Source organism: Balaenoptera physalus (assembly GCF_965194825.1).
Source record: "Balaenoptera physalus genome assembly, chromosome: 16".
In the NCBI taxonomy this organism is placed as follows: Eukaryota; Metazoa; Chordata; class Mammalia; order Artiodactyla; family Balaenopteridae; genus Balaenoptera; species Balaenoptera physalus.
The window spans coordinates 12356595-12370267 of NC_138898.1; the positions used below are offsets into that span (position 1 = coordinate 12356595).

A 13673-nucleotide genomic window follows, 5' to 3' on the forward strand; every position below is an offset into this window, starting at 1 on the left:
GTTAACTCAACTGACTGTGGTAATCATTTCACAATACATGTAAATTGAGTCATTCTGCTGAACCCCTCAAACTTATACAGTGCTTTATGCCAATTATATCTCAGAAAGCTGAAAATAAAAAAAATAAAAATGTCATGAAATTACCAAAGGAAATATACAGAGAGATTTATAAATTAAGGAAAAGGGAAAGGTTGCTAAGCATGATTTCCGAAGTGGAAACTATAAAGCAAAAAACTAATAGACTGGGTTACTTAAAAGCTAAAATTTTCCAAAACAAAAAAGAAACCAAGTGGGCAAAATCATCTGCAATTTATGTAAGGATATGCTATATTATTTTTATACTAAAAAACTCATAAATCAATAGGAAAAAGATGAATAAGTCAATAGATGGGCTAAGGATATGAAAAGGCAATTTGTAAAAGAAGAAATGTAATGATCAGTGACGTGAAGGAAAATAACAGAACCTCGCCAGCAGTTAAAAAACTTTTAAATGTTTTACTCTTGGTCTATCAAATTGATGATTAAATAAACTAAAATATGAAGAGCTGGAGTGGGTGTGGAGAAACAGGAACTCTCCTGCATTGCTGACAGCAGTGTAAACGACTACATATGTATTTGGTCAACTCAGAAGTATGTATCAAAAGCCTCAGTAACATGTATGCCCCAAACTTGACAGTCAGGCCACTTGCCCTAAACAAATAAAGAAATAAGTACAAGTATAGCTGGAAAAAATGTTCATTTTAGTGCTGTTTAAAGAGAGAAAAACAGCAAAGAATTTTCCATGGACTATGGAACATCCACAACTAGGAATGTTTTGCAGTCCTTAAAAACATTGTAGAAGAAAAGTTACAGCTGTGGAAAAAATACTCACGTATTAAGTTAAAAAGTATGTGAGGTGGGATTCCATTTTTGTCGAAAGAAAAAAGGTATGAGATATACAAACACACAAGAACTATCTGAAGGGGTAACAGTGGTTACCAGTGGAAGACTGAAACTGTGGGTGTTTAAATTTTTTTCTTTGTTTTCCTGTTTTTTGTTTTATAATGAAGAAAACTTTACTTTAAAGTAAGATTAGAAAACTGTATGTATACTATAACCTCAACCACATGTGAACCATGTAGAAGACTGAGGGAAGTTTGCCACAGCATTAAGTCTAATTTCGGAATGGTAAAATTATGAATTTTCTGTATATTCCTAATATTCTTTATTAAGCATATGGTACTTTTATACCGGGGGAGGGAGGAAACATTGTTCCTAAAAGAAGGTAAAAATGTTGTACTCCTAACTAAAAATCTTGGAATGGAACATCCTTTCCTGACCCCCTTGTCCCTAGGGGAGAAATAACAAAGACTCCTAGATGTATCAAACATTCTTTAAAAAAAAGGCCTAATATTTGCCAACATTATCTCCAGCTGTAACCTCATTAAAAATCCTTTTAATGGATTTTTAAAGGGACGAGAGATGTTCCACATTTTACCAACTGTTCAGAAGTCCATACGAAGCAAATAAGTAAAAGAGGACCAGTGGGGTGCCTGCGAGTCCAATGCCCGAGGGCCAAGTAGGCAGACAGTGGTGATTTATTTCCCCTCACTCTTCCCCAGATGGGGAGAGTTTCTTGGCACTACTCGATACTGGTAGAAGAAGGCCAGGAAGGGTGTTTCCATTTTCAAAACAGACCCGAAATGGCTCAGTATTTAAGACTTCCCTGTGCTGTGGATGACGATGCAACACCAGACGCAGACAAAGGCTGGAGGGGCTCTTCTCCCATCTCCCCAGGGCAGCGCTTTAGTCATCACCCACCTCCGACTGCTGCTCAGGGAGTTTCATATTGTCAAAAATCCTGAACACGATTCTGAACAGGTCCTGCCACCAGTGCTTTTCGAAGGTATGGCCATAGCTCTTCATGATCTCGAACATGACCGTGAGCCCTCTGGAGGAAAGAAAGCCAGCATGGAAGAGGGAACGGGTGGGGGAAGAGGACAGCAGAGAAGACAGTGGGAGAGCCTGGGGCCGGGGGGAGCAGGGGCCGGAGGCTCATTCAGTGACGGAAGGAAGCGGCACCACCCTGGGTCACGGTTACCTTGTCCGTACATCTAGCTTGCATCTGTTAATGATGCAGGAGAGCTCGAAGAGGATGGGGAACCAGCCTCGGACCCAGACTCTGTCGCCAGTAGCCACATTCATGTCGTCGCTTGTGTATTCTTGCAGCACCTGCAGTGAGAATCACCTCTCAGAGACAGACTATGCAAGTGAAAGGAAGGAACTGAAACAGAACTACACGAAGATTAAAGCCCCGCACATTTTCCTCTCCTGAAATTACCCATTCAGCAAGGGTCTGATGGGAAATCCTGAGGAGACAGAGACAAGCCTGTTCCAAGGGCACATGAGCAGTTTTCCCCTGTGAACCTTCAGAACTTAGTGGGCTTTAGAATAAGTTGAGTGGGGCTGACCACAAGAGTCCTGGGGGCAGGAGGTGGTACATTAAGAAAAGCAATAAAGGTCAAATGGTGATAGCAAAATACCCAGGATGATTCAATATCTTAGGTCTTTCTGGAATGTTAGTGTAACACGTATTACTTAAAATAATAGCAGCAGCAGCTACTATTTACTAAATGCTTGCTATGGCTCAGGAACTGTGACGGTGCATTATATGGATTAACAATTCTCACAACAATTCCATGAAGCAGGTAGAAATAATGGTCCCATTATACAGATGAGTCAACTGAGGCACTAAGAGATTAAGTAAGCTGCCCAAGGTCATGCAGCTGGGAGCTGGCAATCTTTCCACAGTCTAAGCAGGAAGCCCTACTTTCTGCCCTATCTCTGGGACCTTGAGCCCTCTGCTCCTTAACCACTCTTGAAGGAGTATTGTCTGTGGTAATGGAATTTCTTTAACCAACCCTGGTTATTTAACATTAGGCAATTTCTCTCTCTGCTTTGGTTAACTCCCCTGTACAATGGGGATATAATTACCCATCTCGTAGGTCTGATGTGGGATTAAACAAATCTATACACACAAAATGCCTAGAATGTTGCCTGACATGTAGTGAGTACTCAATCAACAGCGGCTCTCATTATCATCACATCTTAATGAACCATTGTAGGGACCAGACATATCATCTTAGGGGTTTACACTTCTGTAAAGAATGCTTAAGAAGAGATCTATACAGCCCATCAGTTTAGTTGTGTTCATTTCCACCCAATTTCTGTGTTTTGAGACAGTCAGCTGAACCAAACAGGACTCTTTATTTTTTTATTTTTTAAAGGTTTTTTTTTTTTTTGATGTGGACCATTTTTAAAGTCTTTATTGAATTTGTTACAATATTGCTTCCGTTTTATGTTTTGGATTTTTGGCCGCGAGGCATGTGGGATCTTAGCTCCCCAACCAGGGACTGAACCTGCACCCCCTGTACTAGAAGGTGAAGTGTCAACCACTGGACCGCCAGGGAAGTCCCAAGCAGGTCTCTTTAGAAAGGTGAGATGTAACAGAAAAACCCTAAACATTTTCGGAAGTAAACAAAAGGTCATCTTTAAATGTGATTTCTCAACCACATCACAGTGGCATAATGTCATTTCCTAAAAGAGAGGTTTGTTTTCTTTCAAATAGAAATGTCTTGCTTCTTCAGCTTTGCCAAAATTCATAGCTGAACTATTATCATCTACAAAAACAATCTGTAGAATACCATATAAAAGTTCAGTGTGAATAAAATAACTTCATACATACAAAATAACATAAAAGGTATAACCCCTGTAATGGCAGCATTCTGAAATAAACACCTAGTTTAGGGGAAACATGCGTTTCTAGAAGAGTAGCTGGAACGGTCTTTGCCAGGAGCAAGGAGTTTTTGCCTACAACTCCTTTCCCCCCTCACAGCCCAAATGAGTGAAGAGAGGAAAACTGTACCCGAGGCCTCTCGGAGACGTATCTCCCACAGAAGCGGATGAGCCGGATGGCTTCCATGCTAGTGTCAGGGAAAGCAGCATTGCAGGCAAACTCTGATAAGCACTTCACAGCATCCTGAAAGGAATCGATGGCTGCAGGGAAATGATGCTGGAAAATGGTTGCTGGGGAAACAAAGGCACATTTTTTATAAGCCCGGGATTTAGAAATGGGGATTAAACACACACACACATACGTATACCAGGGATGATTACTTTTATGAAAATCTAAGGAAAGCATGTCAGTGTCTCTGGAAGACAGGGTTTCTTATTAAATTATTCAGGAATGAATGCATTGAGTACAGCCTGGGCTAAACTACACTGGTTCCTGAGCTCACGCAACGATGTAAAGGCCTAAACAGTCATTGATTCAACAAACATTTGTTGAGTGCTGACTACATGCAAAGCATGGTTGTGGGCCCTGGGTACACAGAGGTAACCAAATCTCCTGCCTTTGCTCCAATGGGCAAGATGGACAATAATCACCTAAATCTGTAGATATGTAAGATCATCTCAGCTGGGGTAAGTGTTAAGTAAGGGGACAGAAGACAGAAAAGGCTGGTGGTGAGGGAAGGGGGACTCTGTGAAGAGGTCCTTTCTGAGAAGTGGCCCTAAGGAAGTGAGAGAGGACAGCCAAGAGAAAACCAAGTTTCTCCAGGATGCCAAGGTGTCCGTTTTAGGATGGAGCTTGCGTAACCATATAAGATATAAACATGGATGTGTGTGTGGGGTTGGCCCAGAGAGTCTGCCTGACAGAAGCTGAGCACTGAGCAAAGCTCTGGCCCCAGTTCTGTGATTCTGAGCATGTCCCTTAATTCCCCAGCCGTTTCCACCCTAAGACCATACCTCATGCTACCTCACTGGAGCCTTATGAAGACAAAGTGAGATAAAGAAAGTCAGTGAGCTAAAGGTGACAGGCAATTTAGAAACTGAAGGTTTTCAAAACCCTACAAATACCACCTAAGAGAAGAATACGAGGGGCGAGAAGTTTACAAAAAGTTAAACGACCTCAAAAAATCAAAGCTGACCCACTGCTTTACAATTTCCATAAAAACCAAGACACGTAAATATCTTGTGACGTGATGACAGGCAGGACCGGGGACCTGTGGTCAGTGCAGAGTGGAGGGACACCGCACCAGCTCCGGGCTGGACTGCCAGGTGTCAATCTTCCACCACCTCCCAGCTGCATGACCTCAGACAAGTCGTCTTACTTTACTTTTCTGTGCCTGTTTTCCTCTTCAGTAAAATAGGGGGAAATAATGGTATCCACATCAGTGGGTTCAACCAACCCCAGATCGAAAATATTCAGGAAAAAAAAACTGCAGCAAGTTCCAAAAAGCAAAGCTTGAATTTGCTGTGCACCGGCTACTATTTACATAGCCTTACGTTGTGTTTATGAGTAATCTAGATGTGATTTAAAGTATACAGGAGGATGTGTGTAGATTATATCCATTTCATCTTAGGGACTTGAGCATCTGTGGACTTTGGTACCCGAGGTGTGTCCTGGAACCAGTCTCTCACAGATATGAAGGGATGACTGTAGTCAGTTCTTGTTACTCATGGTACTTGTGTTCTACAAAGTCGCTGTGAACAATGAATTAGCAAATACTGAACCATCTCCTAGGGGAAAAAGGGGTTAAGTTCCTGCGAGGCTCTGGTTACAATACTTTCATCAACCTATTAACACACAACCTTGTTTTACATGTGTTTCTGTTTAACTTATTTAATATATTTTGTTGATTCATTAACATTACACTCATGGCCAACAGCTCTATAACTCATGCCTGAACGGAGCTAATCTAAAACATGTTATTTTTCTCCATAAAGTACACCACAGTCTCCCTTAGGAACACCGGCCAGCACTTCAGCACTGGGCTATGGACTGGTTTAAATGGCAAAGTCACCAACTAAGACAAAGATGCCAAAAACGTGGCAGTAAGTTTTTACCACAGAAAGGCTACCTGTTTATTTACAGTAAGAGAGCTGAAACACAAAGGCCTTGTTCAACCTCAGCTGGGAATGTGTGCCTTGGGTGACAAGCATTTTGCTGCTCTGTGCATGCACGTGTCAGCAAATGACCACAAAAGGGCCAGGAATGCTGGTTTTGGGGTTACATATAAATTTTAGCAAGTAGGTGAACTCACAAACATGGAACCTGCAAATAATGAGGGTCGACTGTGTTTCCTTCCTAGGGTTGTTGAGCACATGTCAAGAGCCCAGCACACCGCCTGGCATGTTAGCACGTCACAGTGTAGCTAAACAAGGAAGCCCCTTTTGGGAGTAAAATAGATGGGAAAGAAATGATCACCCTTCTAGACTTGCATGTGGGACATTAGTCAGGAGGGAACAGAGACACTTACTGACGATGTGGCCTGTGGTCTGGAAGGCCAGCTCCACGATGTTCCCGTCGTGATCCGAGGCGGCCTGGTGGAACACGGCGAAGATGTTCTTCCAGCCTGAGCGGATGTTGGCCGCCTGGGAGTTCACCATCTGGGTGATGCAGCGGATCACCATGTCCCGGATGGTTGGAGACCTGAGGAAAGAATGGGGCAGCCCATGTCATCTGTACTTTGGACAGTGGGAAGATAAATGAATACAGCTCATTGCTTAGAAGCAGCACTTTAAAAAAACATTTTTTAAAGCGTGTCGTAATCCACATTCATTAAAAAAAAATTAGAGACAACAAAAAGAAAAAATAGTAAGACAGTCAACATGTCAGTTAGTTGCCTACCCAGCAGTCATCTTCCCACCTCCTTAATAAGTCTGATTTCATCTGGGCAGCAACATGCCCGACCTCAGGGAACCGATCATAAATAATATAAGACAACATGACAATCTTGTCTCATGTGCCAGGACCTCAATCTCCCAGCTTCCCTTGCAGCTAGGGGAGCTACATGACCTGTTCTAACTAATCAGATGTAAGAGAAAATCTATGGGTGTGGGAGGGGAGGGATTTCTAGGAAGGTTCTGCTTTTGTCTTAAAAGGAATACACTTGGTAGGCTCTGCCCCTTTTCCTCTTTTTCCCATTCTCATGGTGGGCTCTGCCTCTTTTAATCGCTCCCACTGTGAACACAGCATGATGCCTGGAGCTAAAGTCTCTGTCCAGCAATCATTAAACAGTAAGCTCAAGGAAGAAAAGCAACCTGTTTATGGCCAAACAAAGGGACAGAAAGAACCTGGGCCCTTGGTTACAATTTGGGCTATGGAACCAAAGTTGGGACTGCCTGCTTCTGACTTGTTAAGTAAACAATACATAGACTTGTGGTTTAAGCCATTGTTGGTCAATTTTTCTGGCCCAAAACATTTAGACTAATATACTCATACTTTTGCCACCCAGAGATAACGATTCCTAAATTCTTTTTTTTTTTTTTTAATTTATTTTTGGCTGTGTTGGGCCCTCGCTTCTGTGCGAGGGCTTTCTCCAGTTGCGGCAAGTGGGGGCCACTCTTCATCGCGGTGCGCGGGCCTCTCACTATCGCGGCCTCTCTTGTTGTGGAGCACAGGCTCCAGACGCGCAGGCTCAGTAGTTGTGGCTCACGGGCCCAGCTGCTCCGCGGCACGCGGGATCCTCCCAGACCAGGGCTCGAACCCGTGTCCCCTGCATTGGCAGGCAGACTCTCAACCACTGCGCCACCAGGGAAGCCCTACGATTCCTAAATTCTTAATGCATACCCTCTTAGGTTTTTGGGCAGAGATATTTGTGGATGGCAAACACATACACTTGGATGGGAGCATACATATATAACTTAAGATGAATATTTTAAATTTAATTATTACAAAACAAAACATGAAGACAGAAAAAATGGTCCATTTTCTGAAGCAGCTGCAAGGTTCAACATGGTGTGACCTGGATATTTACAACAGATTAGCACATATGTCTTTTAGACATGTATGATTATGGGGTGAACACTACTATCCCACAAATAGCAAGAAGCAAGGCAACACAAACCTAATGCTTCTATCGCACTAGCTTTGAAAGTCATTAGAGTGGTTTTAGGAGGAGAAACTTGGCTTGCAAATTTCATCTGGCTTAGGATAACATTCATGCTTGTCTGCTGGACCTATACTAACTGATAATAGGAAAGGTTGTTTAGAGAAGGCAAGGAGAAAGTTAAAAATTAGCTGAAAGTCCACAAAGAAAATTTGCCACCTGCAGATAATGGAGGACTGACTACATACCTAGGTGACTTTAACACATAATACCAATGAATTCATAGTTTTCTCTCCTGGGAAAAAAAGCGCAACTTGTTGGCAAGAAATATACATTTTTATTAAAATGTTTTTTGCCTGACTGTTAAAAGTAATAAATGATGACAATAAATGTTTTAGAAAATGTAGGGAAAAACATAAAGAAAAAGATTCTTTTATATGATGCTACAGCATTTCTTATGGAGAGATACACTATATCACAATCTTTATTATTACACTGACTGCCCAATTCTATAACCTGCTCTTTTCACTAAGCGACTAAGCATTTTTCATGTTATAAAATTTTTTTTAACTGAATTTTAGAATTTTATTTATTGTTTTATACAGCAGGTTCTTATTAGTTATCCATTTTATACATATTAGTGTATATATGTCAATCCCAATCTCCCAATTCATCCCACCACCACCACCACTTTCCCCCCTTGGTGTCCATACATTTGTTCTCTACATCTGTGTCTCTATTTCTGCCCTGAAAACCAGTTCATCTGTACCACTTTTCTAGGTTCCACATATATGAGTTAATAAATATATGATATTTTTCTCTTTCTGACTTACTTCACTCTGTATGACAGTCTCTAGATCCATCCACATCTCTACAAATGACCCAATTTCGTTCCTTTTTATGACTGAGTAATATTCCATTGTATATATATACCACATCTTTATCCATTCGTTTGTCGATGGGCATTGAGGTTGCTTCCATGACCTGGCTATTGTAAATAGTGCTGCAATGAACACTGGGATGCATGTGTCTTTTTGAATTATGGTTTTCTCTGGGTATATTGCCCAACAGTGGGACTGCTGGGTCATATGGTAATTCTATTTTTAGTTTTTTAAGGAACCTCCATACTGTTCTCCATAGTGTATCAATTTATATTCCCACCAACAGTGCAAGAGGGTTTCCTTTTCTCCACACCCTCTCCAGCATTTGTTGTTTGCAGATTTTCTGATGATGCCCATTCTAACTGGTGTGAGGTGATACCTCATTGTAGTTTTGATGTGCATTTCTCTAATAATTAGTGATGTTGAGCAGCTTTTCATGTGTTTCTTGGCCATCTGTATGTCTTCTTTGGAGAAATGTCTATTTAGGTCTTCTGCCCATTTTTGGATTGGGTTGTTTGTTTTTTAATATTGAGCTGCATGAGCTGTTTATATATTTTGGAGATTAATCCTTTGTCCGTTGATTCGTTTGCAAATATTTTCTCCCATTCTGAGGGCTGTCTTTTCGTCTTGCTTGTAGTTTCCTTTGCTTTGCAAAACCTTTTAAGTTTCATTAGGTCCCACTTGTTTACTTTTGTTTTTATTTCCATTACTCTAGGAGGTGGATCAAAAAAGACCTTGCTGTGATTTATGTCAAAGAGTGTTCTTCCTATGTTTTCCTCTAAGAGTTTTATAGTGTCCGGTCTTACATTTAGGTCTCTAATCCACTTTGAGTTTATTCTTGTGTATGGTGTTAGGGAGTGTTCTAATTTCATTCTTTTACATGTAGCTGTCCAGTTTTCCCAGCACCATTTATTGAAGAGACTGTCTTTTCTGCATTGTATATCCTTGCTTCCTGTGTCATAGATTAGTTGACCATAGCTGTGTGGGTTTATCTCTGGGCTTTCTATCCTGTTCCATTGATCTATCTTTCTGTTTTTGTGCCAGTACCATATTGTCTTGATTACTGTAGCTTTGTAGTATAGTCTGAAGTCAGGGAGTCTGATTCCTCCAGCTCCGTTTTTCTCCCTCAAGACTGCTTTGGCTATTTGGGATCTTTTGTGTCGCCATACAAATTTTAAGATTTTTGTTATAGTTCTGTAAAAAATGCCACTGGTAACTTGATAGGGATTGCATTGAATCTGTAGATTGCTTTGGTTAGTATAGTCATTTTCACAGTATTGATTCTTCCAATCCAAGAGCATGGTATATTTCTCCATCTGTTAGTATCATTTTTAATTTCTTTCATCAGTGTCTTACAGTTTTCTTCATACAGGTCTTTTGTCTCCCTAGGTAGGTTTATTCCTAGGTGTTTTATTTTTTGTTGCAATGGTAAATGGGAGCGTTTCCCTAATTTCTCTTTCAGATTTTTCATCATTAGTGTATAGGAATGCAAGAGATTTCCGTGCATTAATTTTGTATCCTGCAACTTTACCAAATTCATTGATTAGCTCTAGTAGTTTTCTGGTGGCATCTTTAAGATTCTCTATGTATAGTATCATATCATCTGCAAACAGTGACAGTTTTACTTCTTCTTTTCCAATCTGTATTCCTTTTATTTCTTTTTCTTCTCTGATTGCCCTGGCTAGGACTTCCAAAACTATGTTGAATAATAGTGGTGAGAGTGGACATCCTTGTCTTGCTCCTGATCTTAGAGGAAAATACTTTCAGTTTTTCACCATTGAGAAAGATGTTTGCTGTGGGTTTGTTGCATATGGCCTTTATTATGTTGAGGTAGGTTCCCTCTGTGCCCACCTTCTGGAGAGTTTTTATCATAAATGGGTGTTGAATTTTGTCAAAAGCTTTTTCTCCATCTATTGAGATGATCATATGGTTTTTCTTCTTCAATTTGTTAACATGGTGTATCACATTGATTGATTTGCATACACTGAAGAATCCCTGCATCCCTGGAATAAATCCCACTTGATCATGGTGTATGATCCTTTTAATGTGTTGCTGGATTCTGTTTGCTAGTATTTTGAGGATTTTTGCAACTATATTCATTAGTGATAGTGGTCTGTAATTTTCCTTTTTTGTAGTTATCTTTGTCTGGTTTTGGTATCAGGGTGATGGTGGCCTCACAGAATGAGTTTGGGAGTGTTCCTTCCTCTGCAATTTTTTGGAAGAGTTTGAGAAGGATGGGTGTTAGCTCTTCTCCAAATGTTTGATAGAATTCACCTGTGAAGCCATCTGGTCCTGGACTTTTGTTTGTTGGAAGATTTTTAATCACAGTTTCAATTTCATTACTTGTGACTGGTCTGTTCATATTTTCTGTTTCTTCCTGGTTCAGTCTTGGAAGGTTATACTTTTCTAAGTATTTGTCCATTTCTTCCAGGTTGTCCATTTTATTGGCAGAGATGCTTGTAGTAGTCTCTTAGGATGCTTTGTATTTCTGTGGTGTCTGTTCTAACTTCTCCTTTTTCATTTCCAATTTTATTGATTTGAGTCCTCTCCCTCTTCTTCTTGATGAGTCTGGCTAATGGTTTATCAATTTTGTTTATCTTCTCAAAGAACCAGCTTTTAGTTTTATTGATCTTTGCTACTGTTTTCTTTGTTTCTATTTCATTTATTTCTGCTCTGATCTTTATGATTCCTTTCCTTCTACTAACTTTGGGTTTTGTTTGTTCTTCTTTCTCTAGTTCTTTTAGATGTAAGGTTAGATTGTTTACTTGAGATTTTTCTTGTTTCTTGAGGTAGGCTTGTATAGCTATAAACTTCCCTCTTAGAACTGCTTTTGCTGCATCCCATAGGTTTTGGATCGTCGTGTTTTCACTGTCATTTGTCTCTAGGTATTTTTTTGATTTCCTCTTTGATTTCTTCAGTGATCTCTTGGTTATTTAGTAACGTATTGTTTAGCCTCCATGTGTTTGTGTTTTTTACGTATTTTTCCCTGTAATTCATTTCTAATCTCATAACATTGTGGTCAGAAAAGATGCTTGATGTGATTTCAATTTTCTTAAGTTTACTGAGCCTTGATTTGTGACCCAAGGTATGATCTATCCTGGAGAATGTTCCGTGTGCACTTGAGAAGAATGTGTAACCTGCTGTTTTTGGATGGAATGTCCTACAAATATCAATTAAATCTACCTGGTCTATTGTGTCATTTAAAGCTTCTGTTTCCTTATTAATTTTCTGTTTGAATGATCTGTCCATTGGTGTAAGTGAGGTGTTAAAATCCCCCACTATTATTGTGTTACTGTCGATTTCCTCTTTTATAGCTGTTAGCAGTTGCCTTATGTATTGAGGTGATCCTATGTTGGGTGCATATATAATTGTTATATCTTCTTCTTGGATTGATCCATTGATCATTACGTACTGTCCTTCCTTGTCTCTTGTAACATTCTTTATTTTAAAGTCTATTTTGCCTGATATGAGTATTGCTACTCCAGCTTTCTTCTGATTTCCATTTGCATGGAATATCTTTTTCCATCCCCTCACTTTCAGTCTGTGTCCCTAGGTCTGAAGTGGGTCTCTTGTAGACAGCCTATAGATGAGTCTTGTTTTTGTATCCATTCAGCAAGCCTGTGTCTTTTGGTTGGAGCACTTAATCCATTCACGTTTAAGGTAATTATCAATATGTATGTTCCTATGACCATTTTCTTAATTGTTTTGGGGTTGTTTTTGTAGGTTCTTTTCTTCTCTTGTGTTTCCCACTTAGAGAAGTTCCTTTAGCATTTGTTGTAGAGCTGGTTTGGTGGTGCTGAATTCTCTTACCTTTTGTCTGTAAAGCTTTTGATTTCTCCGTCGAATCTGAATGAGATCCTTGCCGGGTAGAGTAATCTTGGTTGTAGGTTCTTCCCTTTCATCACTTTAAATATGTCTTGCCACTCCCTTCTGGCTTGTAGAGTTTCTGCTGAGCAATCAACTGTTAACCTTATAGGAGTTCCCTTGTATGTTATTTGTCGTTTTACCCTTGCTGCTTTCAATAATTTTTCTTTGTCTTTAATTTTTGCCATTTTGATTACTCCGTGTCTCGGTGTGTTTCTGCTTGGGTTTATCCTGTATGGGACTCTCTGCGCTTCCTGAACTTGGGTGGCTATTTCCTTTTCTGTGTTAGGGAAATTTTCGACTATAATGTCTTCAAATATTTTCTCGGGTCCTTTCTCTCTCTCTTCTCCTCCTGGGACCCCTATAATGTGAATGTTGTTGCCTTTAATGTTGTCCCAGAGGTCTCTCAGGCTGCCTTCATTTCTTTTCATTCTTTTTTCTTTATTCTGTTCCACAGCAGTGAATTCCACCATTCTGTCTTCCAGGTCACCTATCCGTTCTTCTGCCTTAGTTATTCTGCTATTGATTCCTTCTAGTGTATTTTTCATTTCAGTTAATTGTGTTGTTCATCTCTGTCTGTTTGTTCTTTAATTCTTCAAGGTCTTTGTTAAACATTTCTTGCCATCTTCTCGATCTTTGCCTCCATTCTTTTTCCGAGGTCCTGGATCATCTTCACTATCATTATTCTGAATTCTTTTTCTGGAATGTTGCCTATCTTCACTTCATTCAGTTGTTTTTCTGGGGTTTCTTCTTGTTCCTTCATCTGGTACAGAGCCCTCTGCCTTTTCATCTTGTCTATATTTCTGTGAATGTGGTTTTTCTTCCACAGGCTGCAGGTTTGTAGTTCTTCTTGTTTCTGCTGTCTGACCTCTGGTGGATGAGGCTATCTAAGAGGCTTGTGCAAGTTTCCTGATGGGAGGGACTGGTGGTAGGTAGAGCTGGCTGTTGCTCTGGTGGGCAGAGCTCAGTAAAACTTTAATCCACTTGTCTGCTGATGGGTGGGGCTGGGTTCCCTCCTTGTTGGTTCTTTGGCCTGAGGCAACCCAACACTGGAGCC

At 40.3% G+C, this 13673-nt stretch overlaps 1 protein-coding gene across 4 annotated transcripts in view; it reads right to left on the reverse strand.

The window, feature by feature from the left end:
* ARFGEF2 (ARF guanine nucleotide exchange factor 2) overlaps nucleotides 1–13673 on the reverse strand; it is a 100904-nt gene that overhangs the window by 18503 nt on the left and 68728 nt on the right. For all 4 annotated transcript variants that reach the window (XM_082430782.1, XM_082430781.1, XM_082430783.1 and 1 more), the window contains 4 exons: nucleotides 6300–6472; nucleotides 3905–4065; nucleotides 2081–2211; nucleotides 1801–1930 (listed from right to left, as the gene is read on the reverse strand). In XM_082430782.1, coding sequence (XP_082286908.1) covers nucleotides 1801–1930; nucleotides 2081–2211; nucleotides 3905–4065; nucleotides 6300–6472 — 595 coding nt within the window. The remainder of the gene's footprint in view (nucleotides 1–1800; nucleotides 1931–2080; nucleotides 2212–3904; nucleotides 4066–6299; nucleotides 6473–13673) is intronic.